The 26,881-nt window shown below is 49.6% G+C and overlaps 1 protein-coding gene across 4 annotated transcripts in view; it reads right to left on the bottom strand.

Annotated features, from left to right (window-relative positions):
* The window catches only part of DAAM2 (dishevelled associated activator of morphogenesis 2), a 44,662-nt gene extending 23,199 nt beyond the window's left edge, over positions 1-21,463 (bottom strand). For all 4 annotated transcript variants that reach the window (XM_065885224.1, XM_065885225.1, XM_065885226.1 and 1 more), the window contains exons 1-10: positions 21,296-21,463; positions 15,161-15,250; positions 11,523-11,597; positions 10,991-11,085; positions 8,082-8,415; positions 6,770-6,880; positions 5,477-5,580; positions 3,958-4,024; positions 2,578-2,695; positions 466-595 (exon numbers count right to left, since the gene is read on the bottom strand). In XM_065885224.1, the coding sequence (XP_065741296.1) occupies positions 466-595; positions 2,578-2,695; positions 3,958-4,024; positions 5,477-5,580; positions 6,770-6,880; positions 8,082-8,415; positions 10,991-11,085; positions 11,523-11,597; positions 15,161-15,250; positions 21,296-21,463 (1,292 nt within the window). The remainder of the gene's footprint in view (positions 1-465; positions 596-2,577; positions 2,696-3,957; positions 4,025-5,476; positions 5,581-6,769; positions 6,881-8,081; positions 8,416-10,990; positions 11,086-11,522; positions 11,598-15,160; positions 15,251-21,295) is intronic.
* Positions 21,464-26,881: the final 5,418 nt, after the last annotated feature.

Here is a 26,881-nt window from a genome sequence, read left to right as displayed (position 1 = left end):
ACTATTCTTGGCGCGTGGACCATACGAAACAAGCTGGAGGGCGGGGGTTAGCCTGTAGCCATAGTTTGCTGACTTCTCCTCCGTGTTGATACGTGTAATTCCCCCTCAACCCACTGAATGCAGTGGATCATGGCGAGTTGCGTACACCCCCTTTAAACCTGTGCTGTCCAATACGGTGGTCGCCAGCCATGTCACGTGACTACTTGAATTTAATGAAAATTAAATGAAATGTAACACTCAGTTCCTCAGTCACGCTAGCCACACGTCAAGGGCTCAGCAGCCGCATTTGGACAGTGGCATGTGTGGAACATTTCCATGATCACGGGGAGTTCTGTTGATTTTGCTCAAGGCCCATTGGAGGTGTCTGGGCTGGAGAGAGGGAGCTGAGGTTTCGCTGGTGAGACCCCAAGTAGGAGAGGGATGGGAAAGGAAGAGGAAGACAGGTGAGGGATGGCCACTGCTCACATGTTGACGATGTTCTTGACGTTGAAGTTCTCCAAGGGAGCCAGGTCAGGATCCATACCCCTCTCATCCTGGAGGACGATCTGCTGGAGGATGCGGTCCAGGAGCTGCCACTGCTGGAAGTTCCTCTTGTCTGAGGGATGACAGGCATCGTATCTTTACTGAGCCCTGGAACCCCCTGGGGCCCTGCCCTAGCGTCACTCCCTGGGGCCAGGCTGGGAAGGTGAGTCCCTCCCCTCCCTCGACAAGCTCCCCGTCTGACCGGGGAGGCAATGCAACTACTGATAATGAAGACTCATAAATCCTATCATTTCTTGCTCATCTGTAACTGACCTTTTATGAATGTGTCAACCGTCTAGATATATTTCTCTATTCCCTGAAATGCTTTCTGGCCGTCTTCTTCCCTGTTGGTACCCTGAGTATCCTATACCTGGGGAATGCAAATTGCTTTTTTACAATTATCTTCAAAAAGCACGTTTAAGAAAGTAAATCTGCTCCAAACATTACATGCTGAATAATGAAGTCTCCAGGGAAAAATTTTTTGAAAGAAAAGGTTTTAGGATTATCAGTGCTATTGTCCTACAGAGGAAGATGAATGGAGACTCATTACAGGCGCACACTGAGAGGGGGTCAGAATGGGCTGAAGAAGTGGCTGTGGAATCCTGGCAGATTTCGTGGTGAAGGTGACCCTGAACTGTGAAGGCAAAGGCATCGTGTGTTGCGCCTGCACAGGGCCCCACGGGCATCCCCTTCTAATCGTAGTCTGGCTGGACGTGGACTTTCTTTTCACGTGATGGTCACAAGCTCCTCTTCCTTGGTTCTTGATCCAAGTACTTTGTTTCTACTGACCACCAAGGGGAGGTCAAGCAGCATGATCCTGGCCTCAAAGGCAAGCCATAATGCCCACAAAGTGGAAGGTCACATCTGCATAGCCCCATTTTGAGGCAGAACAGAGGGACCCGTTCACAATGCCCTTGGAGCACTAAACACAGGAAGTCATGTGAGCAGAAGTCTTCCACGAAGACTTTCTAGACTGAGTTCTGGAGAGCTGGCAGCTTCCAGGTCACTGTGCCTGTCCTCCTTTCCATCACTCCACTGACACATGCATTGCAAAGTGGCCATCGTTTTCCATTTACCTTTCAACCAGGAACACAGGGTAAAGTATGTGTTCACAGAAGTAGAGTGTGTTTCATCTAAAGCCCTTACCCCAAAGAAACAAAATTCCTTCATATGTACAGACTCACTGAGCCTCAGGTTCACTCACTGTAAATTGGAGATAATAATACACTCCTTAAGCCATTCTGAGGTATAGAGACGCTATCTTCATAGACCTCCCATCACACCCAGCCCAGAGATGGCGACAATAAATCGTAGTTGTCACCACCACCTCGATTACCAACACCAACATCATCACCACTAAAGAGAGTCTGTCTAGGCTGACCATTATGTTGGGCCATGCCAGTTTCCAAATATTCTATTTTATGAAGAGCTTAAGTACCAAATGGTGCAGTTATAGCTCATTTCAAATTGCATGCTGGCGTGGCTATTAGTAATTATGTATAATTTACTCAGTCACCGGGCCCACCTGGATCGTAAGAGCTTAGCATCTGCTTCTATAGATACTGACATTTGGTATTTGTAAAGTGAGTCAGGAACAAGGGTGGTAGGATGGGAGCCAGCAAGGGCTAGATAGAGGACTTGATAAAATCTTAAAAAAAAAAAAAAAAAAAAGGCAAGGCACACTCTTCCCACAGCTGTGCTGCTCCCCGCAAGCACAAAACTCCTTTTTGGAACGCCCTGAGGAGAATGATCACGACCCCGCCACGAGCTGGCAGCCAGAGCTGTTGGATCCTTCAGGGATCAAGCTCCCGCTTGTTGGACCAGGATGATGGCATTGCTCAGGGCTGACTCCCCCGCTCCTCTGCTGGGGGACAGTGCAAGTCCTGACCCCCAGGAGGAAGGGAAGAGCACGGGCCTGAGTCCTATGGCCTGGCCTCCTGGGAACTGGGGTGCAGGGGGAGACATGGGGAGACTTCCCAACCCTGGGAGCTTCTGACACCTTGTCTCCAGCTGCCCCGGGGCCAGGGGCTCAGGCTGGCTGAGGGAGCTACTCACAGGGCATCTGCAGGCAGTGGTGCAGGACAGACAGCAGGCAGGGGTAGGCCTCTGTGTGCTTCAGTTTCTTGTGGATCAGCTCAAACATCTGGGAAGCACTCTTGGTGTCGATGTGGACCTGAGGGTGTGGAGGGCATAGTGAATGGGGAGAGGGGAGGGGAAGGCAGCAGAGGGAGAGAATGGGGAGGGAGAAGACCCTGCTTTCATCCACTGAGCCCCGTCCGGCAGCAGCATTCCTTTCCTGCCTCTGGTCCAGGCTTAAAAAAGAGACGGGCATGGGCTTCCCTGGTGGCACAGTGGTTGAGAGTCCGCCTGCCGATGCAGGGGACAGGGGTTCGTGCCCCGGTCCGGGAGGATCCCACATGTCGCGGAGCGGCTGGGCCCGTGAGCCATGGCCGCTGACCCTGCGCGTCCGGAGCCTGTGCTCCGCAGCGGGAAAGGCCACAACAGTGAGAGGCCCGTGTACCGCAAAAAGAAAGAAAAAAGAGACGGGCAGAGAAAAGGAGGAGAGAGCTGTGCTAATTATATAAACCAGGGTTTCCCAACCTCGGCACCACCGGCATCTTGGACTGGATGATTCTTTGTTGTGGGAGGCTGTCCTGTTCATTGTGGGCTGTTCGGCAGCATCCTGGCCCTATATCTACCAGACGTCAGGGGCATCTTCCTCACACCTGTTGCGACAGCTAAGAATGTCTCTAAACATCGCAGGTGTCCCCAAGGGAAGTAAAATCTCCCCTGGTTGAGAACTACTGATTCAGACTAAGGGAAGGAAGCAGGGGCCTGGATGAGTCAAGGAGCACATGGCATAGGTTCACGGGTGCAAGTTCCAGACCGACTCTGCCGTTGAGTGACAACAGCAAGCTGCTTGCCCTTTGCTAACATCAGTTTCCTTCTCTTTAAATTCAGGGCTTTTTTTTTTTAGAATATAAAGAGATGGTGCTTGGCTACTGAAGCACCACCCCAAAGGAGGTCTCCACGTGGGTAGGGATTTTAGAACACAAGATTTAAGCAGCAGACGCGTGGATTTTCAGGGTTACCAAGGCTAAAAGGGAATGTTGTTTGCTAAGCATGATCAGGTCAGTGATGGGGAAAGGTATCTCAGGAAATTACTAGAAGACACGGAGGAAGTCATCCCAGGGGAGGCATTTGAGAGTAACCATGTGTAAGAATTGTCTCTCTTTTCTTTGGGGGTTGCAGTGGGAGATGCTCTCCCCGCTTAGGCTCTGCTGGTGAGGCCTGGCAGAGCCACCATACTGCCAGGGCTCCAGAAGCGGGACCTGGCCGTGGAGGCATCCACCAGGGAACCGAGCCAACACCGGACCTACCACAGCACGGCATCTGGGACCCACTGCAGTCGCCCCATCCTTGCAGGCCCCTCACCATGTCAAACCTCCTGGCTAGCTCCAGGTCATCCTCGTTCCGGACCATCTCGAAGAAGTCCAAATGCCTAGACAGGACGGGGGGATACAGGGAGTAGACATCACCTCCAGGCCAGCCCCGGGTGAGGGTTACAGCCCTTCCAAGCCCCCCACTGACTCAATCTGAAGGCTTCATTCAGGTGAGGCCAAGGCAAAGCCAGAAAGAAGCCAGCTGCCTGTATGTCAACACTCTCCTCCTTTACAGAATCCCATGCCCATCCCTCAGGGAGGCCAACCGAGGGTCCTATCACCTTCCATCGGGCTTTCACAAGTTCGGAACTACTGACATTTGGGGCTGGGTCATCCCTGGCTTTGGGAGGTGGGTGTGTGAGTTCCAAGATGTGTACCAGCATCCCTGACGACTACCCACCAGATGCCAGCAGAATCCCCCACTTTGTGACAACCACAAAATGTCTCCAGGAGCTGCCAGAAGTCTCCTGGCACGGGCAGTCAAGGACCACTGCCCTACATCTACCTTCCCCAGTGTTCTTTTCTCTCTTTTTTATCGGAGTATAATTGCTTTACAATGTTGTGTTAGTTTCTGCTGTACAACAAAGTGAATCAGCTATATATATATATATACCCCCTCCCACTTGGACTTCCCTCCCTCCTGGACCTCCCTCCCTCCCCGCCCCCCATCCCACCCATCTAGGTCACCGCAGAGCACCGAGCTGAGCTCCCCGTGCTATACAGCAGGTTCCCACTAGCTCTCTATTTTACACATGGCAGTGCATATATGTCAATCCCAATCTCCCAATTTGTCTCACCCTCCCCTTCCTCCCGTGCCTCCATGTCTGTTCTCTACGTCTGGCATCTCTATTCCTGTCCTGCAAACAGTACTGTCCCGTGTCCCCACTGAAAGCCAATCTCTCATCTTCTACCCCATCCACTCCTCCACGCCACCACAAAAGGACCCATTCTCTCTCCCTTCAGACCTAACGTAATAACATAGCCTGTGCGAGTCGGGTGGAGCCAGAGAGGCTCACTAGTGATGCACAGGAGCTCCACTGTGCCCTTTGGTCAGCAAAGGCCTTGATGGCTTGCTTGCACCTTGGCGGGGAGCATTTCTTGGCTGAGCAGCCGGGCGCTGCGGGACGTTTAACATTCCTGGCTCCCTACAACCAATGCCAGTAGTGCCCCCCACCGGCCAGTTTGAAAACCAAAGAACACCCCTACATGGTTCCAAATCCCCCCCCCAGCGGGCAGTACTGCCACAGAGGAGGACTACTGGGTCCACCTGCCTATATCATCAGAGATCAGACAGGAGGTCAGCAAAGAGGACAGGCAGGGGCATAGGTGATGTGGGACAAGAAGGTGGGGGAGCTGTCCACCTCCCGCCCCCCAGAGCTGCTTCTGAATCGACGCTGGGTGCGGCAGGCGGTCTCCAGGGGAACAGAAACCTCCACAGGAGTCCTGACCATCCCCCCCCCCGAGGCGTTGTCGCTGTAGGTTTGCATGGGGACGGGTGACTTGGGCCTTACTTGTCCAGGATGGCGTTCTCGTGCTGTCGGAGTTTGTCAATCACAGGCTGTATCCCCAGCATCAGGAACTCGTACCGCAGATGGAGACGGAACTCCAGATTATCCTGGGGGTCACCAAAGGAGGACCAGACTCACTGGCTGGTCTCAATTTCCACAGGAGTCCCCAGTGGCCCCCTCACCGCCACTCCAGTCCCACCACCCTGCAGCAAACTCATCAGAACTGCTTCGAGTCCCAGAGTTGCAAGAAAGGGTGGGAGGAGACATCCTCTGACCTTGTTATTTACTCCCTTTTGCTCTCCTGACTCACTTCCTTTAAGTCCTTCACCAGTTTTCTCTAAGTTTTTGGCCTCAAACAGCAGAGTTGAAGAGTGATACAGAGCACACACTTTGGAACCAGACATTTCTTGGTTCCAATCCCTGCTCTGTCACTTACTGGTTTTGTGACTTTTGCAAAAGTCTTAGTTTTCTCATCAGTTAAATGGACATGATATTACTTACCTACAGGAATGATATTCATAAGAACTGCTTGGTGAGGTATGGTTAGCAACTAACCAGAACAGATGTCAGCATAAATAGCTAGTACTGACTCAGGTGACATCAGCATCTTAGGGACAGGTAATTCCCCCAATCCACCCCACCTAACTCAGGTCATCAGGATGGGACGCAAAAAAAAGTATGCTGGCAGAAAAGAGGGAAAAGCAGAGATCATTAAGTTGCCCCTTTCGACCTTCAACAAGCTGACCGTGACTGGGGCACCTGATTGCCTTAGCATTTGGGGGGTTCACCTGCTCTTCAAGTTCTTCTTCGACTGTTGCTATTTTTAAGGTCTGGGAATCCCATTCTGACCCCAAAAGAAGGAAAATCAGAAGTCACACCTCCTTACAGAAGGTGCTAGAAGAGAATGACCGGCCACCCCAGAAATCAGTCCAGAAGCAGGTCTTTAGAAAGTTCTAGAAAGAAGGGCCAACACTTGCCCTCCTCCCATAAATGATCCCCCACCATCCTAAACAGTCATCAGCCAGACAAGCTTGGGGTTTGTCCATGACACACATAATGCATGACGCGACCCAGGCAGGAAGCTCCCCAGGAACCGCTCATGACAGGGAGGTTTATGACAAGCTGTTCTTTCTTGGCCCCAAGTGAAGGAGGCAAGAGGTGATACAGGTAATCTGAGGACAGTGATGGTAGTGTCAGCCACACTGACCCTCTGCCACGTCCCCAGGCAGCGCTCACGCCCTCTTCCCCAGGTCCGGAAAGTCAGGGCCCAGCAAGGGCACAGAGAAGATGCCTCACCTCTCCAGCGCCAGCATTGAGGACAGCGTTGATAAAGGACATGATGGCTGTTTTCAGATTCACTTCATCTCGGTACCGGCCCAAACTGCGGTCCAGCTCATTCAGCAGTGTCTGGATGGAAAGGCAGGATGGAAAAAGAGAGGACGGCTCAGGATCCTATGAGTCCAGCCTCTGTGCCTTTGCTCCTGCCCTTCCAATCGCCCAGAATGCCCCATCTGTTCTCTCTACCCAATCTATCCAATCTCATCTTGGACCTTCCCTAAAGCTCACCTTTTCCAGGAAGCATCCTTTGCCTCTCTACATCTCGGCCCCAGTCCTACCTTATTCTCCTGTCCACTCAGCCTTGGGGACTTGCTTTATTTTGCTGGGTGTTGCTGAAAAGATGCTTTAGCACTTTGCAGCTGTTTACAGCTCCTCAGCCCTCCGTATCTGTGGGTCCCATTTGTGCAGATTCAACCAATGCCAGGTTGAAAATATACATGTTTTTTAAATTTCAGAAAGTTCCAAAAAGCAAAATTTGCATTTGCTGAACACCAGTAACTGTTTACATAGCATTTATATGGTACTAACAGTTATTTACAGAGCATTTACATTATATTAGGTCCTATAAGTAATCCAGAGATGATTTAAAGTACACAGAAGGATGTGCGTAGGTTACATGCAAATACTACACTATTTTATATAAGACATTTAAGTATCCACAGATTTTGGTATCCACGAGGGTCCTGGGACCAATCCCCCAAGGATACCGAGAGTAACTGTATTCCCTGCCCAGCTCCTTGATAGCATGGATATTACCTTTTACCTCCTTTGCATCTTCTGCAAAAGGCCAGGGGTCATTTTCTGAACAGAGTAGGTGCTTTAAAATGTTTGATGACAGAACAAACATATAGTCTATAGTGGTGGATAAACCATAATGCTTGTGATAACCGTTCATATCTATTAAGACTCAGTACCAAGACATTATACTTATTGTCTATCTCTTTACCTGGAGCAGGTCAGGGAGAAGAAAAGAGCATAGCATGGCCTGAGTTCCCAGGACTCGTCCCAGTGCCCCTATAGTAGGCACTGGCCCAGGCATCGGGCCTAAAATCTCCATTCCAGCAATGGCATTCAAGTCAATATTTCTTGACTGAGCCCCTTTATGAGCCAGGTGCTGGGTTCAGAGACACTGAGCCACAAAAATGAAGCAGACCAATATTCCAGTCTCAAGGAACCCACGGTCTAGTGAGGAGTCCATTTTCCCAGCCAAACCGCCCCTCTCTTAAGGCTCCTCAGCTCTTTTTACATAAGCCCTCCACCAGCCCCGCACCTGGAAGCGCGTCCGCTCGGCCGCGTACACCTGGTAGTGTAGCATGGCCTGCAGCACCTTCTTGTGGCCGCCAGGCACCAGGCACACGGCGCCCAGGATCTCCAGCACGGCCACCTTGGTCTTGCTGTTCTCCGTGCGCAGGCTCTGTGCGATGGTGCTGATGGCCTCGGGCTGTGCCAGCACGTGTGCCCGCCCCTGGGAGTTGTTCATCAGAGCTTTGATGCAGCCGATGAGGGAGGTGTGGATGCGGCTTTCACAGGTGGCGTGGTCCATGCTCCGGAGGAAGTTCAGCAGACAGGTCAAGCCCTCCAGCTCGATGAAGCGGGTCACAAACCTGCCCAGACCAGAGCCATCAGCAAAACAGGTATCCTGCAGTTGCATATTATTCTGTATGCATTTTGCAAACAGCTACCCCTTACCTGGGTACCGCTGTGTCCCACCGACAGCAGCCCCTTGGTTCACTTGTAAAATTTACCTAAAGCGCTAAAATCCTATCACCTCACAAGACTCAGATCTTATTTGCATTTTAAATACCATGCATTTGCACGTCGTTGACTGTGGGTTACACAGCTATGAAGGTGTATATGTGAAAGAGATGATCATGATAATTATTAGGATAATTATCATGGCTGTTAAACCCGAAGACTCATCACCAACGACGATGGGAATTAAGAGAATCACAGTCAGAAAACAAGGAGGACTTGCAGACATGGGAGCCATCAGAGTCACTGCAACAAGGGATCAAGGCTGGGGAAGGCACTCTTCAAGGGATCCCTAAGAAAACATCTGAGTTATCTTGAAGGGTAGCAAAAAAAACATTAAAAACCCTTTAGTTCAGGGGTTCTTAACCTGGAATCTGTGTTCCCCTAAGGGGTCTACGGCTAACATTCAGGGGTCCATGAACTTGGATGGGAAAAGAAAATTACACTTTTAGTTTTGGTAAAACCTCTACCTGAAATTTAGCATTTCCTTCAGTGATGAACGTAGGCAATAAACTATAGTGGCATTAGCAGATCTGTGACTTTGTCGCACAAAGAAATCACAGCTGTTTTCATCTTTAATTACAGTTGTTACAAGTATCTCAAAATATCATTTCCACTCATCAGGGCTTCAGAATTACGGTGGTTGCCGGTTCTTATTATTTAAGGCATAAAGAAGTACATTTATTGCTATCTCACAAATGTTTAAACTTTGCTAACTGTATTTCAATTTAATTGGCTCATTTTTAACTTTATCTATTTCTATCTATTTTACTGTTTAACGACATCGCTCTGGTAAGCACTCAAAAGGTTTCACGTGGGTGGCAAAGTCATCCATGGCGCACACACACATACACACACACATACACACACACATACATACATACACACACACACAGAGGCTTCAAACCCTTGATTCAGTAGAATAATTAATGATCTGAGGAAATGTCATAAATGAAGGTGAGGAAAGCACTACATATAATTAGTACATTTGACCCCCAGTGCGTTTGTATTTCTACATGATTAAAGAAATACGCCTAGAAAAATAGAATGTACTCTTAAAATTGTTAAAAATAGGTATTATTTATTTTCTATTTTATACTTTTATGTATTCCACAAAATTTCCACCATGACTGTGTGTGACTTTTGTAATCAGAAGTTTATTATGGGGGAAAAAAAAAATAAATGGAAGTGGGAGATGAACCCGGCAACCTCCCCTCAGCCCTTCTACTTCCTGACTTCCTCATCCTTCCTGCATCCCCTGCCCATACCAGGCCCCCACCCCACCCCGCCTGAGCAACAAGCAGGGATTAGGGGGCTCCCTTTCTCCTTGAGGCTATTTCCAGGCTCCTGGGTCAACCTAGACCACACATGTGCACGCGTGCGTATGTGCACGTGTGCGTGCGCGCGCACACACACACACACATGAAGATCATTGTACTGGTAACAACTGGAGCTCTAGAGAAAGAAAAGGCCTGATTGTGGTGTTTGCCAATTTCCATAGTATAAATACCGCCAGCATATCTGATTTCAAAGTGTCAATGTGTGTCATTGAACATGGAGCTGGGAAGAGATGCACCGTTTACATATTCCCACCAGGCACACACACTGGGTGTAAAGTCACTGAGCACAGGTAACAGTAAAGAGCATACATAACAGTAAAATGTAGTCAAATCATCAGGTAATTAGGGAGTGATAAGTTTCAAGCACTTAATTGCCTTTGTTTTTGATAGCATTTATTTAATCACGAGTTGATGTAATTTACATTTTCATCATAGCTATGTTTAACAACCAGCTTGCAAAACTGCTGAATATGTTGAGAGTCGGTTCCCACAAGCCAGAATGAGTTGCCAGACACAAGAGGAGCCTGTGGCTCTCTTGGGCCCTTTCACAATGTGGACTGGGACGTGGGGAGAGGCTCTTTTCAGCCCTTGGGACACCCATCCCCCCCTTCCTTGCCTGCTCCCACTCTAGATGGAGAAATCTCATCCAGAGACACCACATCGCCCCCTAGTGGCTGGAGTACTTCTCACCCACACTCACCCCTCTGGCGCGGGGCCCCTCATGTGCACAGCTCTTTCTTGTGTACCTGTCCGTATGCCCAACCCCCCCCCCCCCCCATCCTGTTCTGTCTTCCCAATAAAACAAGCACCTGCCTTCAGTTTCTCTTCAGGATCTGAGGTTGATCTCATCTTCCCATGTTCATCTCCCCTCCCCAACATGCCCATCCTCTGGCAGCATCCCAGCTCCTCACAGAGGGGGTGTAGGAGCCAGGATGTGAAAGGAGGTAAAATGAGCTCTAGGGGATGCTGGAGAGTGGAGCTGGCCAAGGGGACTGGGATGGGAGCAGAGCTCTGCGTGAAGCTTCGGGAAGCTGAGGGGACCACTGGGTGAGGGGACGAGGAAGGAAGTGAGGGAAGGGGACATCACCTCATGGGCTGTGTCCGGAGGGCCGTCTTCAGGTCTTCCACGACTTGGTTCCTCATCTCCGTCTCCTCCTCATCAAACGCGTACAGACTCTGCATCTGAGGTCAGAGAAGGGGGCAGAGGTCACGCTGGACTGCCTGTCTCCCAGCTCCCTGCCGCTCCCAGCCCGAGTGTGACCCGGGGGCCGCCCTCGCCTCAGGAATGGTGAGGCCTCAGGGAATGGTTTACTAAGACAGAGTGACAGACTCTGAGAAGAGCCATTCCCAGGCTTCACTTTCCTCATCTGTAAAATGGGGAGAATGACCAGCCCAGACTATTTCCCAAGGCTGTGTGATATATACATAATAAATGTTTCAGTGGTTTGGGGGGACCTAAAGTCACACAGGGGAGAGAGGGATCAGGGTAAAATCTTGAGAATAACTGAAAAGCTGCTGATCCCCAGAGAGGGTGGGCTGTGGGGTGCAGGGGAGGATCATGACCACTCTCCCCAGAGCCTTTCCAGGCAGGGCCGGGGCAGGACAGAGGCGAGGCTCACCGCGGCCATGGAGTTGATGCGGTCGATGTAATAGTCAGGCCAGCTGGTCGCTAGCTTGTTGGGATCCTCCTGTTCCTGGAACAAGATGAAGGACTGGATGGACCCCCCGGCAAGACAGGCCCACAGTCTGAGACCCTGAGCTTCGTCCCAGGTCAGCATTCAGATTCATCTCCTAGCCCAGCCTAGACGAGGTGACTTCGAGGAAGTTATAAAATCTCCCCAGGTTTCCATTTCCTCCTTGGCAAAAGGCAGATCGTGGACATCGAATCTCAGGACCAGCCAGTGACAGAGGCAGAAACCACACAGGTGTATACACTTTCAAACAATATACACAATTAAAAATAAATTATTTTTTTCCCCCGTTATATCTGTTCTGACTCTATTTAATAAAATACAATTTTAAGTCTGTTGAATCTAATGAAAATGTGTGCTTATATTTCGTACATCTCCTTTTTCAAATTTTATTGTTTTCTGATAATATCATTCTCATTGTATTTTACAAAAGTATTTGTCGGTGACAGTTTGGATATTTAAAAACTTGGTCTTTCTCTCAGACAGTTTGGGAAGCACTGATTGACACAGAGCATTTGGTGCAGCGCCTAGCACATAGAAGGTACTCAGTAAACTGTAACTTTAAAAAAGGAGGGAAAAAGACACTCCCAAGGCCCTGGGTTTGGAAGGAGGAAGGGTCTGTGCAGCTAGGAGGTAGAGCCCAGATGAGACATGGCCCTCGGGCCCCAAGAGAAAGCCTCAAGTCCTCCCCAAGTGTGGGCAGGAATGAGGGGAGCTGGACAAGAATTGATGCTGACTGAAAATCCAGTCCTCTCCTCCGGCCAGCGGGTCTGCTTCTGAGCATTACACACACCCTCCTCCTTCCTGTCCCTGTTTCATCTGGAGGTACCCCCTCATCTGCTTTCTGCCAATTTCCTGCTTTCAAATTAGCATGAACATTTACCACCTCCAGAACCTTCCTGTTGAGCCACCTGCCTGCCAGCCAGCCTGGACTTTGCCCTGCATCCCTCAGCCTCATCCACTCTGGCTTCATGATTTTGTTTCTTAAAATCCAAATTTTAGCGCTTCCCTGGTGGCGCAGTGGTTGAGAGTCCGCCTGCCGATGCAGGGGACATGGGTTCGTGCCCCGGTCCGGGAAGATCCCACATGCCGCGGAGCGGCTGGGCCCGTGAGCCATGGCCGCTGAGCCTGCGCGTCCGGAGCCTGTGCTCCGCAATGGGAGAGGCCACAACAGTGAGAGACCCGCATACCGCAAAAAAAAAAAAAAAGAAAAAAAATCCAAATTTTAGATCAGTGAGAAACCTGGCTTGATCGGGTCTTTGTGACTTCACGTGGGTATCTATGACCAAAGTCCCCAAATTCTAGCTTCCGCCTTAGAGAGGAGATCACAGAACATAAACGAACGTTATCATGAAACACATACTTTCCTGCCTTTACTGGCTCCCCATTTAGCCATTTCACATGCCTTTAATGAGCACCTACTACATGCCAATCACTGCACTGAACCCTGAAAGTACTGAACAAAAAGTCATCCACGTAGTAGTCTGTCTTGTGCCAGAGGCAGGGTGACCGGTGCTCTACGTCCATTTGTGGGCCATGGAAACCCAGGGTGGGGGGCATCTAACACACAAGGCTCATGCGGGGGCTGGGGTAGGGGGTCTGAGAGGACTGGGCTGAGTTACTCAAGATTACTGAAGCTAAGAAAGGGGGAGGGTGTTAGAGACAAGAGGAAGTACCATGTGGAAAGAGAGGGGGGTGCGAAAGTGTGTGGGGAGATGACACACAACGTGGTTTGGAAGGTGGTGAGAGACGTCCTTACATTTTAGTGCGTTTTTAATTTTAGCTGCATAAGGGATCAACGTCAGGGACCTCCAGAGTAAATCAGTTTGGAAAGTGGAGAGGCACGAGATAGGATGAGCTACTCCTGTAATTAATTTTCTCCTCCCTCCCTCTCTCCCTCCCTCCCTTCCACGACTCGAGCTTTTGAAAGACCTTGCTTTCCTCCCAATGAGATTCCTAAACACAGAGCGCAGTATTCTACAGGTGCTTAATACATGCACACTGAGTTTACTAGACAGTGGCTTGCAGTGCATGCAGGTTCTCAAGGCTCTGGCAGGCCTGCATTCCAGCATCATTGCAGCACTTGCCACGACTGGCTGGTGACTTTGCGTGAAGGCCTCTCTAGGCCTTCCTGGCCTCCTGTGTAGAATGAAAGACTAGATTGGGTTGCTCCTCGGTTCCTTCCAACTCTAGAATAGTGACCAATTTTATGAGCTCGGTCTGGCCCAGTATGGAGCCCGGAACAAATATCTTGAGCGAGAAGAGTTATAAAAGAGCCAGGAATGGGCTCTAAGGAGCACGAAGGAGAAACAGCTCCAAACCATCCCAGACCTGCCCGTCTTCTCCCAGAAGGGAGACTTCTGAGCCTCAGGTGTGGGAAGAACCAGGTCCTAGCTCCCAAACACCTATACACTCTTGAGCTGCAGGCCTGAGAAACGAGAGGGTGGAGGGGTGGGGAGGAAGGTGGGCCAGGAAAAGAAAAATAGAATGAAAGAAACAGGCTCAAATAGAAAGGTGGCAAGAGAGACGTAGAGAGAAAGAGATGAAAGAAAGAGACATAGAGATGGAGGAAGAGAGCAGAAAGCACAGCCACTGGAAAAGCAGAAGGGAGGAGATAAAACCCAATTAAGACCTGACTGCGGCCCGGCACATCCTTCTAGGGAGGATCATATTCAGGGGACTGACATCTTTTCTTTTTTTTGCGGTACGCAGGCCTCTCACCGCTGTGGCCTCTCCCGTTGCGGAGCACAGGCTCCGGACGCGCAGGCTCAGTGGCCATGGCTCATGGGCTCAGCCGCTCCGCAGCATGTGGGATCCTCCCGGACCGGGGCACGAACCTGTGTCCCCTGCATCGGCAGGCGGATTCTCAACCACTGCGTCACCAGGGAAGCGCAGGGGACTGACATCTTTTAATGAAGGAGAGGAGCAAAGGGAGGAAAGGGAGGAAAGGGTGGGGAGAGTGGAGACCAGTGTGTGTCCCTGGTGTGCACGCTGCCCTGGGACAGGGACACAGCCTGGGACGGGGTGGGGGGTGGGGGTGGGGCTAAAGATCCAGAAGAGACCACTCACTTCCCCCCAGATGGAGTTCTTCCAACAGAGCTGCCCCCAGGTATGGCCCAGGGCACACACCCTCTCCGCATACGCACAGGCACAAGAAAGGAATCTAGACTTTTTTTTTTTTGGCCGCGCAGCTTGTGGGATCTTAGTTCCCTGACCAGGGATCGAACCCGGGCCCACAGCAGTGAAAGCACGGAGTCCTAACCACTGGACCACCAGGGAATTCCCTAGACCTGTTATCGTACAGCTCCCTTACCCAGCACCAACTCCTGGAACCCAGTGGGCACCTGCTTACAGGATTTTTGAAAACCAGAATCCTATGTCCCTGAGTGTAAGCTCCATGAGAGCAGGGATTATTTTTGTCCTGATTTATTCACTGTCACTCCTCCAACACCTAGAACAGGACAGGTGTACAATAAATACTGGTTAAATGAATGAGCAAAGCATGGAGGCAAGGGCTGCTGTGCTGTGGACCCTGAGGGACAGCAGAAGGGAATCAGAGAGGGCACCTTCTTCTTGCTGCAGTAGATCTGCCATTTCTTCTCAGGTGGCAGTGCAAACACAGCCTCCCGGTTTTTGTCGGTGAGATCCAATTCATCCTGCAAAGACAACAAGAAATAGATCTAAAACCCAGACATGGTTGACCTTCGAATATTCGGTCCTACAGGAAATTACAGTTCCCTCGAATTCCCTCAAAGCCCTCAGCCTGCTGTCCTCCTCCAAAGAGCATCAAAGATATGATAGGGAAATTCTTTTTCTAGAAGTTCAGCCCCATCCTCCCATCTCCTTGCAGCAAGCCCTTGAGCTTCTATCCAAGCATCTTTCACTTCCTGTCCCCGTCCCTGGCTCCTCCTATCCAGGTCCCCTGTTCCCTGCCCATCTCCCGTATTGCTTTGCTAGCCTCTAGTCCTCTAGCCTGGAGTGTCCTGTCTTCCTTCCTTGTCCTTCTTAAGCTTGTCAACACCATAAATCAAGGCTTGACAAAGAAAGAAATCAGTCTACTGATCCAGTTTTTGCCCTCACCCTTCAAGTCTCCGTGCCTTTTGAGTGTCTCCCCCAGAAATTCTCTGGTTCCCCCAACCTCAGCATGGGTCCCAGCACAACTGAAGAGACCTGGTAAAGATGATGAGCTGAGCATCTCTCCTGGCAACAAGGGCACGCCATGCCACGGGAGGTCTGCTTCCCATGGAGGTGTGCCTGCCAGGGATAGCCCTCCGGCTGCACCACCACCAAGACAAGGCTGTACACACGCAGGCTGGGCTCCAGCAGCTGGCCCACGCCTCCCCAGGAGCAGGACTGGGTAGTTTCTGACATCATCAAATTTAGGGTAACTCTTTCGGTAGTTTGGGATGATTTTATAGGTTTGGCTGTGCTGAATGGCCCCTAAAAAAGTTCTCTTATTGAAAATTCTTCTCCTGTGATTCATGAGTTATGCAGGGGCTCATCAAAAAAAAAAAAAAAATAGTCAGTGGGCCATGGGAACATAATGTGCTTTTCAGCTCAATTCTTCCTTGTAAGGTTTTTTAAAAAAAAATAAAAGCAAAACTTACATTAAGACAAAAAAAAGCATAGTATTACTAATCTTTACATTTTCTAAAGTGATAGTGAAAGTACTATCTAAGAAGGTACAAGGGTCTTAAATATCAATATCTACACTTTTTGTCCTTTACTTTTATTCAACGAGAACATTTTAGACTTTCCTTCACATAGATCAGAACTGTCCAAGAGGAATATAATGTGAGACACGTGTATTTAAAAAATTGTTCTGGTCACTTTAAAAAATTAAGAAGGAATAGTTGAACTTAATTTTAATAATACACTGTATTTAACCAAAAATATCTAAAATATGGTCATTTCAAAATATAATCAATGTAAAAAAAAAAAAAGATCAATGAGGTATTTTACATTCTTTTGTTCAAACTAAGTCATTAAAATCTGGTGTGGATTTCCCATTACAGTTCATGCTGGTTCAGACCAGCCATGTTTCAAGTGTCAGCAGCCCCATGTGACCAGTGGCTGCCATCCTCAATGGCACATTCAAAGAGAACTTGAAACTATGCCCATCGGGTCACCTGCCTTTCAAACTAAAGACTCCAGCAGATCTAATGCTAAAGGAAGGTTCTTCCCTAGAACCACTCTCTTCATATCCCAGGAATGTCCCCAGACCCTGCTCAAGGTTTCTGAAGCATTTCCTTTCCATGGTCAGAATCAGAAATAAAAGAAAAAGATAGAGTTCTGTGCACCTGACACTGCCCAGCACAGACTCCATCTCTTCTACTTTTGCTTATGCAGTTAGTTCCACCCGGCCTGCCCTCCTGGCCCACCCATCCTGTGGACCCTGGTCTAATTCCCGAGCTCAAAGTCAGCATCCTCCCACAAGCCTTCCACAGCCCCTCCCAGGTAAGAACACCTCTCCCTTCCTGAACTCCAGAGCAGTTATGTTCAACCTTGTACTCCGGCTGTGTACACACTGGTCTTTTCTCACCAGTGGTCTCTGTCACTAAATCGAAGGACCTTTCTTGGCGATTTCGCTCAGCCCAGGTAGTCCATGACTCTGCGGACCATCCACTCCTTACTGAGTCTCTCTTCCCTGGTTTCCTGGACAACCACACTCTTGGGCAGTCCCTCCTGCTTCACTGTATGTTCCTCTTGGGACCCCCGACTTCTCCTCCTCTCTCCTACCATCCAACATTGAAGTCCCAAAGGGCACCATCCTGGGTCCTCTCCTCCCCTCCCTCTATGCTTCCCCGGAGTGAAGCCTTCGCAGCCATTTCCAAGGACTCAGTGACGATCCTAAACTCTCTCAAACCTGTACCTCCAGCTCACCAGTGTCCTGAGCTCCCGATCCTGGCACCCAGGTGCCTCCTATACTGATCAACTTTGGTGACCCTCAGGTACCTCCCACACTCATGCAGTGTCAGGATGTGCCAGGCACTGTTCTCAGTGCTTAAGGTTTACTCATTAAACTTGCAACAGCCCATTTTACAGGTGAGGAAACTGAGGCATAGAGAACATACGCAAACTTTGTTCATCAGACCCAGACCCTAAGTCTGGGTCTCCACTGGCACATCCTATCCTGTACAGGGTCCCACCATCCACCCACAACCTCACGTAAGAAACTTGGTGTTCTCCAGTTCCTGCTCACTCACCCATCCCAACAAATCCTGTACTTCCTTCTCAGCAGCTCTTGAATCTGTCCACTTCTCCCCATCCTCACTGCTAACACTTTAGTCCAAGCCACCATCCTCCCCAGCTCGGAGTGCACCAAGAGCCTCCCAATGGTCTACACAGACCTTTTTTTTTTTTTTTTTGCACTGGATTTTAATCTTTAATATCTAACATTATTGCTTTAGGGCATGTTTTCCCTGAACCAGGAACAGAGTGCTAATTACATAAAAATATACACATAGAAAAAGTAGTTCTCCATTTTCCCGGGGAAAAAACAGTAACTTCTAGAATACTCAAGGGTTTTGTTTTAATTATAAAGTCTTGGTCATCTCATTTATTAGCTCTGTGACATACATATTTAAATTAAACATTAGACAACCGTTACAACTTATAAAGGTAAGGTGTCATTACTGAGTAAAGAGATTCTCCTGTGAGTGGATGTGTCCGTTCTCCCACCCTGGGTACCCTGGATGGAGGGACCCTACTTTTTTTTTAGGAACACCTCAAAACCCTGCTTAACCTCTTCGGTGGCTTTCTGTCACCCTTTGGATCGAATCCAAAATCCTTGGTTATTCTCATCGTGATGGTGCTCCCCCCGAAAGGACCCAGCTCTTTCTTGAATTGAGACTCTCACATCTGCTGCTGCTTCTGCGGGGGACTCCGTGGCCCTCTTCTGCACCTCCATTCACTCATCTAACCATCGCTGTGCTTTCAGATCTCCATGGAAGTGTCACTGCTTCAGAGGAGACACCATGACTGCCGGTCTAGAAGAAGGCTCCCTGCTAGACACTCCCACAGCTCCCCAAACATTTCCTTTCAAAACACCCACCACATTATCCCTACTGTTCAAGATCGGCCTTCCCGTTCGGCTTCATGTTCCTGGGGGCAGGAACTACTCCTGTTGGTTCGTCACTAAATCCCTGGCAGCCCCACGGGGCCCGGCACACAGCAGTCTCTCAAGAACTATTCTTCATTTGTTTGATCAATACCTCACGCTAGTCTTCCTGCAGACAAGACGGGTCTGACTCATCCTTTTTTGCCAAAGTACCTTGTAAAAAAAAAAAAAAAAAAAAACCCTGCCACTTAAAATGCTCAATAAATACTTGGTGACTAAAAGGGCCAAAGGAAGGAACACCCCTTGACATGTCCTTTCAAAACTCACATGCTCTGCTCAAGAAGATGTCCCTGCCCGGGATTAATGCAAGAAATATATTTTTTATCTTCATTCCCAGCTCCTATCCTAGAGCTCTTAAATCCCTTGGAATTTCATGAATGATAGAAGTGATAGGAATATCTTTTGTTCCTGACACAGAGCTCCTAAATCCCTTGGAATTTCCTGGGTGATAGGAGCCTCTTTTCTCCTAGGGAAGTGACTCTTGGTGGACCCTAGATAGCTTCGAGGTGGAGGTTGGTCGCCAGAAGGATCAGGCCTTGATTAGAAGCCTAGAACATTCACCCTCACTTCCCAAACTCTGGGGAGATAAGGGCTAAAGATCAAGTTAAAAAAATCTATCATGTCGAAACTGCCATAAATGGCCCTAAATGGCAAGGCTCAGAGAGCTTCCGGCTGGGTGGATGCATCCACGGGATGCGAGGGTGGGGAAGCCCAAACTCCACACGGGCAGACTCCTGCGCTCAGGACAGGAGCCTTACCCTTCTGGGTCTAACCCTACGTACACCTTCATCTGGCTGTTCACATGTATTCTTTAGAATATCCTTTATAATAAACTGGTAATAGCAAATAAAGTGTTTCCCTGACTTCTGTGAGCGAGCGGTTCCAGCAAATTATCAAACCCGAGGAGGGGATGGTGGGAACCCCCGATTTGCAGCCACATTGGACAGAAATGTCGGGGAGCTGGGACCCACCACCTGTGGTGGGCGTCTGAAGTTGGGGGCTGTCTCGTGGATCTGAGCCCTTAACCTGAGGGGTCTGCGCTAACTCTGGGTAGTAAATGTCAGAATTGAGTTAAATCGTAGGACGCCCAGTTGATGTCTGTATAAAATTGGAGAACTGCCTGATGTGGGAAAACCCACATATTTGGCATCAGCAGTATTCTGCATAAAAAACAGATCTTGCAGGACTAACACGGCTCAGGCTCCGAAGGCTATTCTACGCTAGTAAAGGCTTTGTTCTCTCCCACCTCCGGCCCCACCCTGAGGAAAGGCATGAATCAGGACCGTGAGTTTTCCTGAAGCTGATATGATGAGGAAGGCGGATCACTGTTTCTCATCACGTGCATGGTCCCATCTTATAGTGGTCCTGTGATTTGCAGAGCTGAATCGCCTTAATCAGATACATCCGTGACCGAATCCAAGTATGAAACCCCGTTCCCAATCACACTGCCTTGTTTCTCTACAGGCCAGCCGTGAGAATGAGTGACCAGGAATTAATGGTAGATGACCCTGTGCTTACTGCCCTCTGCCAGGGTTCAGGCCCGAGTCCTGGGCAGGGGTCCTGCTCCCCAATCCGGGACTTTCTTTGGTGTGCAGGCTTTGTCTCACCATCAGACCTCCCAAGGGAGGAATCATGCTTCTTTCCTGTTCTGTCTCCTTGCGGTCAGAGTATGACATGTCACACACAGGGTGCTGCTGTGGTCTGAATGGGTATCACAAAGGGTCAGGAAGAGCTGCTACCAGTATAAACGAGAGAGCTTCTGTCTTCCCCAGGCTAGACATGGGATGTCATCATCCCAGACCCTACCCACGTTCCAGGTGTGATACAGGCATCTCTACCTTCCTGTTTCTGGTTAATCATCCCCTGTTCTGAGACTTGTGGTTGCCAAGGGGGAGGCGGCTGGGGGAGGGATGGAGTGGGAGGTTGGGATGAGCAGATGTAAGCTATTATGTATAGAACGGATAAACAAGGTCCTACTGTAGAGCACAGAGAACCATATTCAATATCCTATGACAAACCATAATGGAAAAGAATATAAAAAATGTACACATATGTATGACTGAATCACTTAGCTGTACAGCAGAAATTAACACAACATTGTAAATCAACTATACTTCAATGAAAAGAAGAAAATCACCCCCTGTTCTGAGGTACCCAGTGTCCGCCTACAGAATTCCACCCTGTCTCTTCTTTCTGTGCTCGAGATAAAAGGATCCCAGGGAAATTCCAGCGAGCAGAAGAGAAAAAGTTGACAAGTGCTCTGATGTTCTCTAAGGCCCCTCACTGCCTGATTTCACAAAGGCGTGGACCTGCTCCTCTCATGGGAGCCTGCTGCTACCCCGCGAGGTCTAAAATCCAGTGGAGCTATGACGGAGGTCCACCTTTCATGGTGCCAACCCCGGCGAGTAACTCTGTTTCTCCCCCATAGCTGAAATGTCCTCGGGGCTCACCTCAGCCCCAAGCAGAGTTTCAGGAGGTGAAGATGCCGGCACATGGGCCCTTGCCCTCTGTCTGGCTCTGCCTGCTCTAGCCGTGGCCCTCCCCATTGCCAACCCCCCTCCCTTCCCACCCCCTCACTCACCACCAGCTCTGCAAAGCGGACGTTCAGCTCCTCTGGGTTGGGGATGGGACTGGAGAACTCCATGTACTGCAAGGGGTGGCTGTCCCGGAGGTTGATCTCAGGGAGGTCGCTGCCTCCAAAGCAGCACAGGAAGCCCAGGCCATGGCGGCTCCTCTTGCGGGGGGCCATGGTCACTTCCGGCTGGGGGGACAGTCCGCAGGCAGATGCCCTAGGTCCTCATGGTGATCTGGGTAGAACAGAAAGCACAGGGTGGTCAGGCATGGCGGCCAGGTAGACAGGGATGCGGCCACTCTGCCACCATGACTTCGTTGCCCAACTGTCAGGAGCCTTCAACCCAACAGCCAAGCCCCTTCCTTCTCCCACAGCCATGAATACTTTCAGATTCTCCCTCTGTGCCCCTAGAGAAGACAGGAGGGCTGTTGTCACAGAACGTAACTCCCAGGAGGTCAGAGCTGGCACTCAGCCTACCCTCTCTCTGACTGTACAGACGGGAACCCTGTTCCCTGTCCTCTGGTCCCCTGCAGACCAGTTTCCAGCAGGGATCCCTTACTCACTTGATTCACTCCAGGATCTGGGGATACCCGCTTTAAAGGCGTCATCCAGTGGGGAGAGAAGGGCTGACGTCGGCTGGCAGGGGAGACACCGAGCTGATCACATGGCATGGCTCCTGGAATGGGGGCCTCCATGGGAGCAGAGGATGGAAGGCTTGCACAGCTTTCTGCCCAGTCTGTTGCAGCCAGGCATGTTTGGATGGGTGTGAAATATCAACAGGGCGTGGGTTCATCCACCCATCCAGAAGGAGGGGTGAGCTGGGGGAGCCATTAGAGTGAACCCTCAGTAAGGAAATGGGGCTGATCATTGGAACAGTGTTCAGCCAAGAGTGAAGGGAATCTGGTCAAGTCTGCTTTCCGTACCGACCAAGAACAGAGGACACCACTATGGCCAGAGATCAGGACTGAGGGCCACCCGACAGTTGGGTGGTTGTTGGAACAGAAAGGGTTAAGTCTTTGCCACTGGGAGAGCCTAGTTCTATGGTGACCAGCATGAGACTGAACGCTGGCCCTAGTCATTGACGTCACACAGCTACCAGGTAGGCTGAGCCCAATTATCTGCACATGGGCTTCCTGAAAGGGCCAAATGACCCCTGACCAATGGTTCCTACACATGGCTTCAGATCTGGGCGGGTTCACTAGAGAGACCATGGCTTATCCACCCCCCTGCTGCCCAGCCATATTCTCCTCATATTAATATATCCTAATTTTTTGAATATAAATAAGATTCTGCCTTCATCCTTATTGAATATCACATCCCAGGTTTAGGGTCAAGATTTTTTTTTAATTGTGGCAAAATACATAGAACATAAAATTTACCATTTTACCACTTGTACGTATGCAGTTCGGCGGCACTAAATACATTCACATTGCTGTGTAACCATCACCACCAGCCACTTCCCGAACTTTTTTCCATCTTGTAAAACAGAAACCCTGTATTCACGAAACAATCATTTCCCATCTCCCTCTCCCCCCAGCCCCTGGCAACCACCATTCTACTTTCCGTCCCTGTGAACTTGTCTACTCTACGTACCTCCTGTGAGTAGAATCCTACAGCATTTATCCTGGCGTATTTCACCTGGCATCCTGTCCTCAAGGTTCATACTTGTTGTAGCAGAATATCCCGTCTTTTTAAGGCTGAATGATATCCCACTGTGTGGATACACCACACTTGGTTTATCCACTCATCTCTTGACAGACGCTTGGGTTGCTATCTCCTTTTGGCTATCGTGAATGATACTGCTATGAATGTGTACAGCTATCTTTCCGCGTCCCTGCTTTCAGTGCTCTGGGGTAACACGCCCAAAGGGGTCAAGGTATTTTTCAGTCATGATTCTTAGCTGCTTCATTAACAGAATGATCAAAATGTCTCCATGGTCTGTACTTACACTGTTGCGAAAAATGTTGACCACAGCAAGGATGGCGACAGGCCCAGATGACGTAGCTACTTTGTCTGGGAATGCCAAAGAAGTAGTCATTCACAGTCTCAGGGGATAGTCCTTCAACCAGCTCTGAACCCATGAACCCATGTGCTTATCTAGCCTTCATTTCTTTTTTTTTTTTTTTTTTTTTTTTTTGCGGTACGCGGGCCTCTCACTGTTGTGGCCTCTCCCGTTGCGGAGCACAGGCTCCGGACGCACAGGCTCAGCGGCCATGGCTCACGGGCCCAGCCTCTCCGCGGCACGTGGGATCTTCCCGGACCGGGGCACGAACCCGCGTCCCCTGCATCGGCAGGCGGACTCTCAACCACTGCGCCACCAGGGAAGCCCTAGCCCTCATTTCCTAAAGACACCCCAGGAGACTGTTTCCTAAGTCCTTGTGCACCTCCAAAAACGCCAAATCCAAGGCATTCCCTTGAACCAAGTTCTAGAACCTTAACAAAAAAAAGATAAATGTGGCGTAACTTGTTCCTAGTGAGCCCAAGGTTACTCAAGGAGAACACCGCTTTATTTCCTAAGCCCTAACAATCTAGCTAATTAATTAGCCATCTGAGCTGGCCTCTCCTATAAGACATGGTGCATTTGAGTCATCACTCAAGAGTTTTTTTTTACTGGCTCCACTTTTTCTTTCTTTATAAACTTTGTGATACTTTTTAAAAAATGCTTGCTAGCATTTATTAAATGTATCTGAACACAGAACTTTCAAAACATTTTCTACAGAGTTATTTTCTACCAAAGATATTTTAAGAAATATTACCCTATACAATCCAAGAATTACACATCTTTTCTACAATATATACAAACCTCAGGTTATTCGTGCAAAGGGATTGATCCTTCCTTCCCTTTATCTATCTATCTATTAAATTAGGAGTTTGGGATTAACATATACACACTACTATATATAAAATAGATAACCAACAAGGACAGACTGTAGAGCACAGGGAACTATACACAACATTTTGTAATAACCTATAAGGGAAAAGAATCTGAAAAAAAATAGCTATTTATGTATGTGTAACTGAATCACTTTGCTGTACACCTGAAACTAACAGCACATTGTAAATCAACTGTACTTCAATTAAAAACAAGACTTTTTTAATAGACCCAGGAATACCCAACATAACACACTATCCAAGGTTGCCTTGTATTACTGGTCATCTTTTCTGGATTTACGTATTGCCTCTCCACAGCTACAGTGAAGGCTCCTTGAGGGCAGGGGCCATGCCTCCTGCTTCTTTGACATCTCCCCCCTTTATGGCTAATAAAATGCCTTGTGCTTAGTGGGTGCTCAGTAAATATTTTTTGGTCAATTGGCAAACAACCTGTGCTCGTGGAAAAGGAGAAGAGGGGTCTTTATCAATCAGTCCAGAAATACTGATTGAAATCTCTGATTCCTAGTAGTTAAGCTATCAGGAACCCTTGAATGGAACAAGGCGACAGTCTCGAGGCTGCGGGTAGAGGAAGCAGCCGGCAGACAAGCACAGAATCCTGGTTTATGTTGACAAAGGCCTGCAATAGGCTGACGGCTGAGGAAAAAAAAAAAAAAAGAGTGGGTGGGACGAAACCCTGGCATCCCGCTGTCAGGCTCAGTAAAGCACTAATTCTGTAGGTAGATAGGGGTGGACTCCCCTGGGTCCTCTGCCCATCGTCAGTTTAGGATGACGATGCAGAGTCCAGACAAGGTCCCCTTGGTTCCATCAGCCTCCAAAATGCAGCTGCAGCTGGCGGGCAAGACTGCTTTGTTGAGGGCACAAGCATGGGAGGGCAGGTCCTGAGGCGTGGTGAGGCTGGGTGGACGGCATGACGGGGCTCTGCGGCGGGATGGGCTGACGTCTGGGAGGACCTGTGAACTCTCTTCTGCCTTCACTTCCTCGACTTCTCGCTCCCTCACTCTCCCTCCTTGCCCTTCTTTGCCTTCAGCCCCCGAGCCAGGCTTTACCAAGGGCAGTCAGGGCGGGGGCCGGGGGCTGGCATATAGCTGGCCTACTCCGTTAGTCTTACACCAGCTGTTCACAGCTCTGACTGCTCTGATTGGTTGGTGCCAGGCCATAACTGTCTTTACATATTTATAAGGTCTCCCCTGAGTACAAGAAATGAGGTGGAGTGGCCTCAGGAGGAGGGAAGGAGGAAGAAGTAGACACAGACCCTCCAAACAGGAAGTGCCATCCCCACAGAGAAGGGCCCTAACTGCACCCCACCCCGGGAGCGCCACATACTTGCCATTTTAAGGGTGGGCTGCTCACAGCTCCTCAGTGTTTATGTTCCTGAGGATGCCCTCCTCCCCAGGAACCCCTCTTAAGCCTGTCCCTTCCTCCCTTTCTTGGGGCCCCTTCTGAAGATCCAAGGCTAAAACCCCAGTAGAGATCTGAAAATTGAGGTCCAAGGAGGAAACGTCTTATCTGAGGTCACACAGCTACGGGGACAGAGCTGGGGTTGATACCCAGGACTCCAGCATTCAGACTGTGGTCTGGTCACTACCCTCACCAGAGCTCCTCCTTCCATGTTAACGCCCCTTGTCCCCATCTTGCCCCAGCACCCCCTGCAGCCTTCCCCCACCAGAGAAGACCGGACTCTACAGCTCAGTTTAGAAACAGCTCCAGGAAATTCCCCAGTGGTCCAGTGGTTAGGACTCAGCACTTTCACTGCCAGGCCCTGGGTTCGATCCCTGGTTAGGGAACTAAGATCCCGCGAGCCACATGGTATGGCCAAAAAATAAAAAACAAAATAGTATTAAAAAAAAAAGAAATTTTTTTTTAAAAAAAAGAAATAGCTCCAATAAACAAGGTTCCCTGTAGACCAGGAGAGGGTTATGGAGATTCCAAAGGCCGCCTGCTTCTCCTCCACTGGGAGGAGCTATCTCCATCTCCCACCGCCCTGATTTCTCTCCTGCTCTAACCCCCCTTCACTCCAGCAGAGGCTTTGAAGTCAGAGGGACTAGGATCTGACTCCTGGCTTTGCCTTCCCATCTGGGTAACCCTGAGCAGGAGGTCTTAACCTCTGAGAACCCCAGGTTCCTCATCTGTGACACCAAGGTAACAAGGGCATTTTCCTCACTGGGTTTTGGTGAAGAATAAACGATATAATGTGAGTAAAATGCCAGGAGCACCACAGGCGTTCAATAAAGAAAGCCACCACTGCTGCTGTGACTTCATATCACGATCACCGGCAAAGTGAGACTTGCCCTGCCCAGAGCCTGAATCGTGAGCCCTTCTCCGGGCACAGACGGGGCCACCAAGGCCTGGCGTTGTAAGAACTTGCTCAGCCAGATTTAAGAAGCCACCCATCTTTGTCTTTGGTAACTGGGACGTCTGAACCAGAGGATCAGGGCTTTTCCTCGGGCTCTGAGCTACCTCTAGTTGGAAAAGTAAACCCCTGTCACTGACCCTGGGCAGGGAGTGGAACTGTGGAGGTGGCCAGAGAGATTCATTTCTGCAAAATCCTTTTACAAAGAGGAGCCATGGAGGGTCTCCCCATCAAAGGAGAATTGAGACGCGACGTGGAAAAACAGGAAGCAACAACAAAACAAAAGCCAGTGGACTTGAACTTGGGCCTGGGAAATTGATCCCACCCCCCACCACCACCACCCACCTTTCTCT

The sequence above is a fragment of the Phocoena phocoena genome, chromosome 10 (genome assembly GCF_963924675.1).
Source record: "Phocoena phocoena chromosome 10, mPhoPho1.1, whole genome shotgun sequence".
Classification (NCBI taxonomy): domain Eukaryota; kingdom Metazoa; phylum Chordata; class Mammalia; order Artiodactyla; family Phocoenidae; genus Phocoena; species Phocoena phocoena.
Note: the sequence above shows the minus strand (reverse complement) of the source record. Positions and strands in the feature narration are given on the sequence as shown.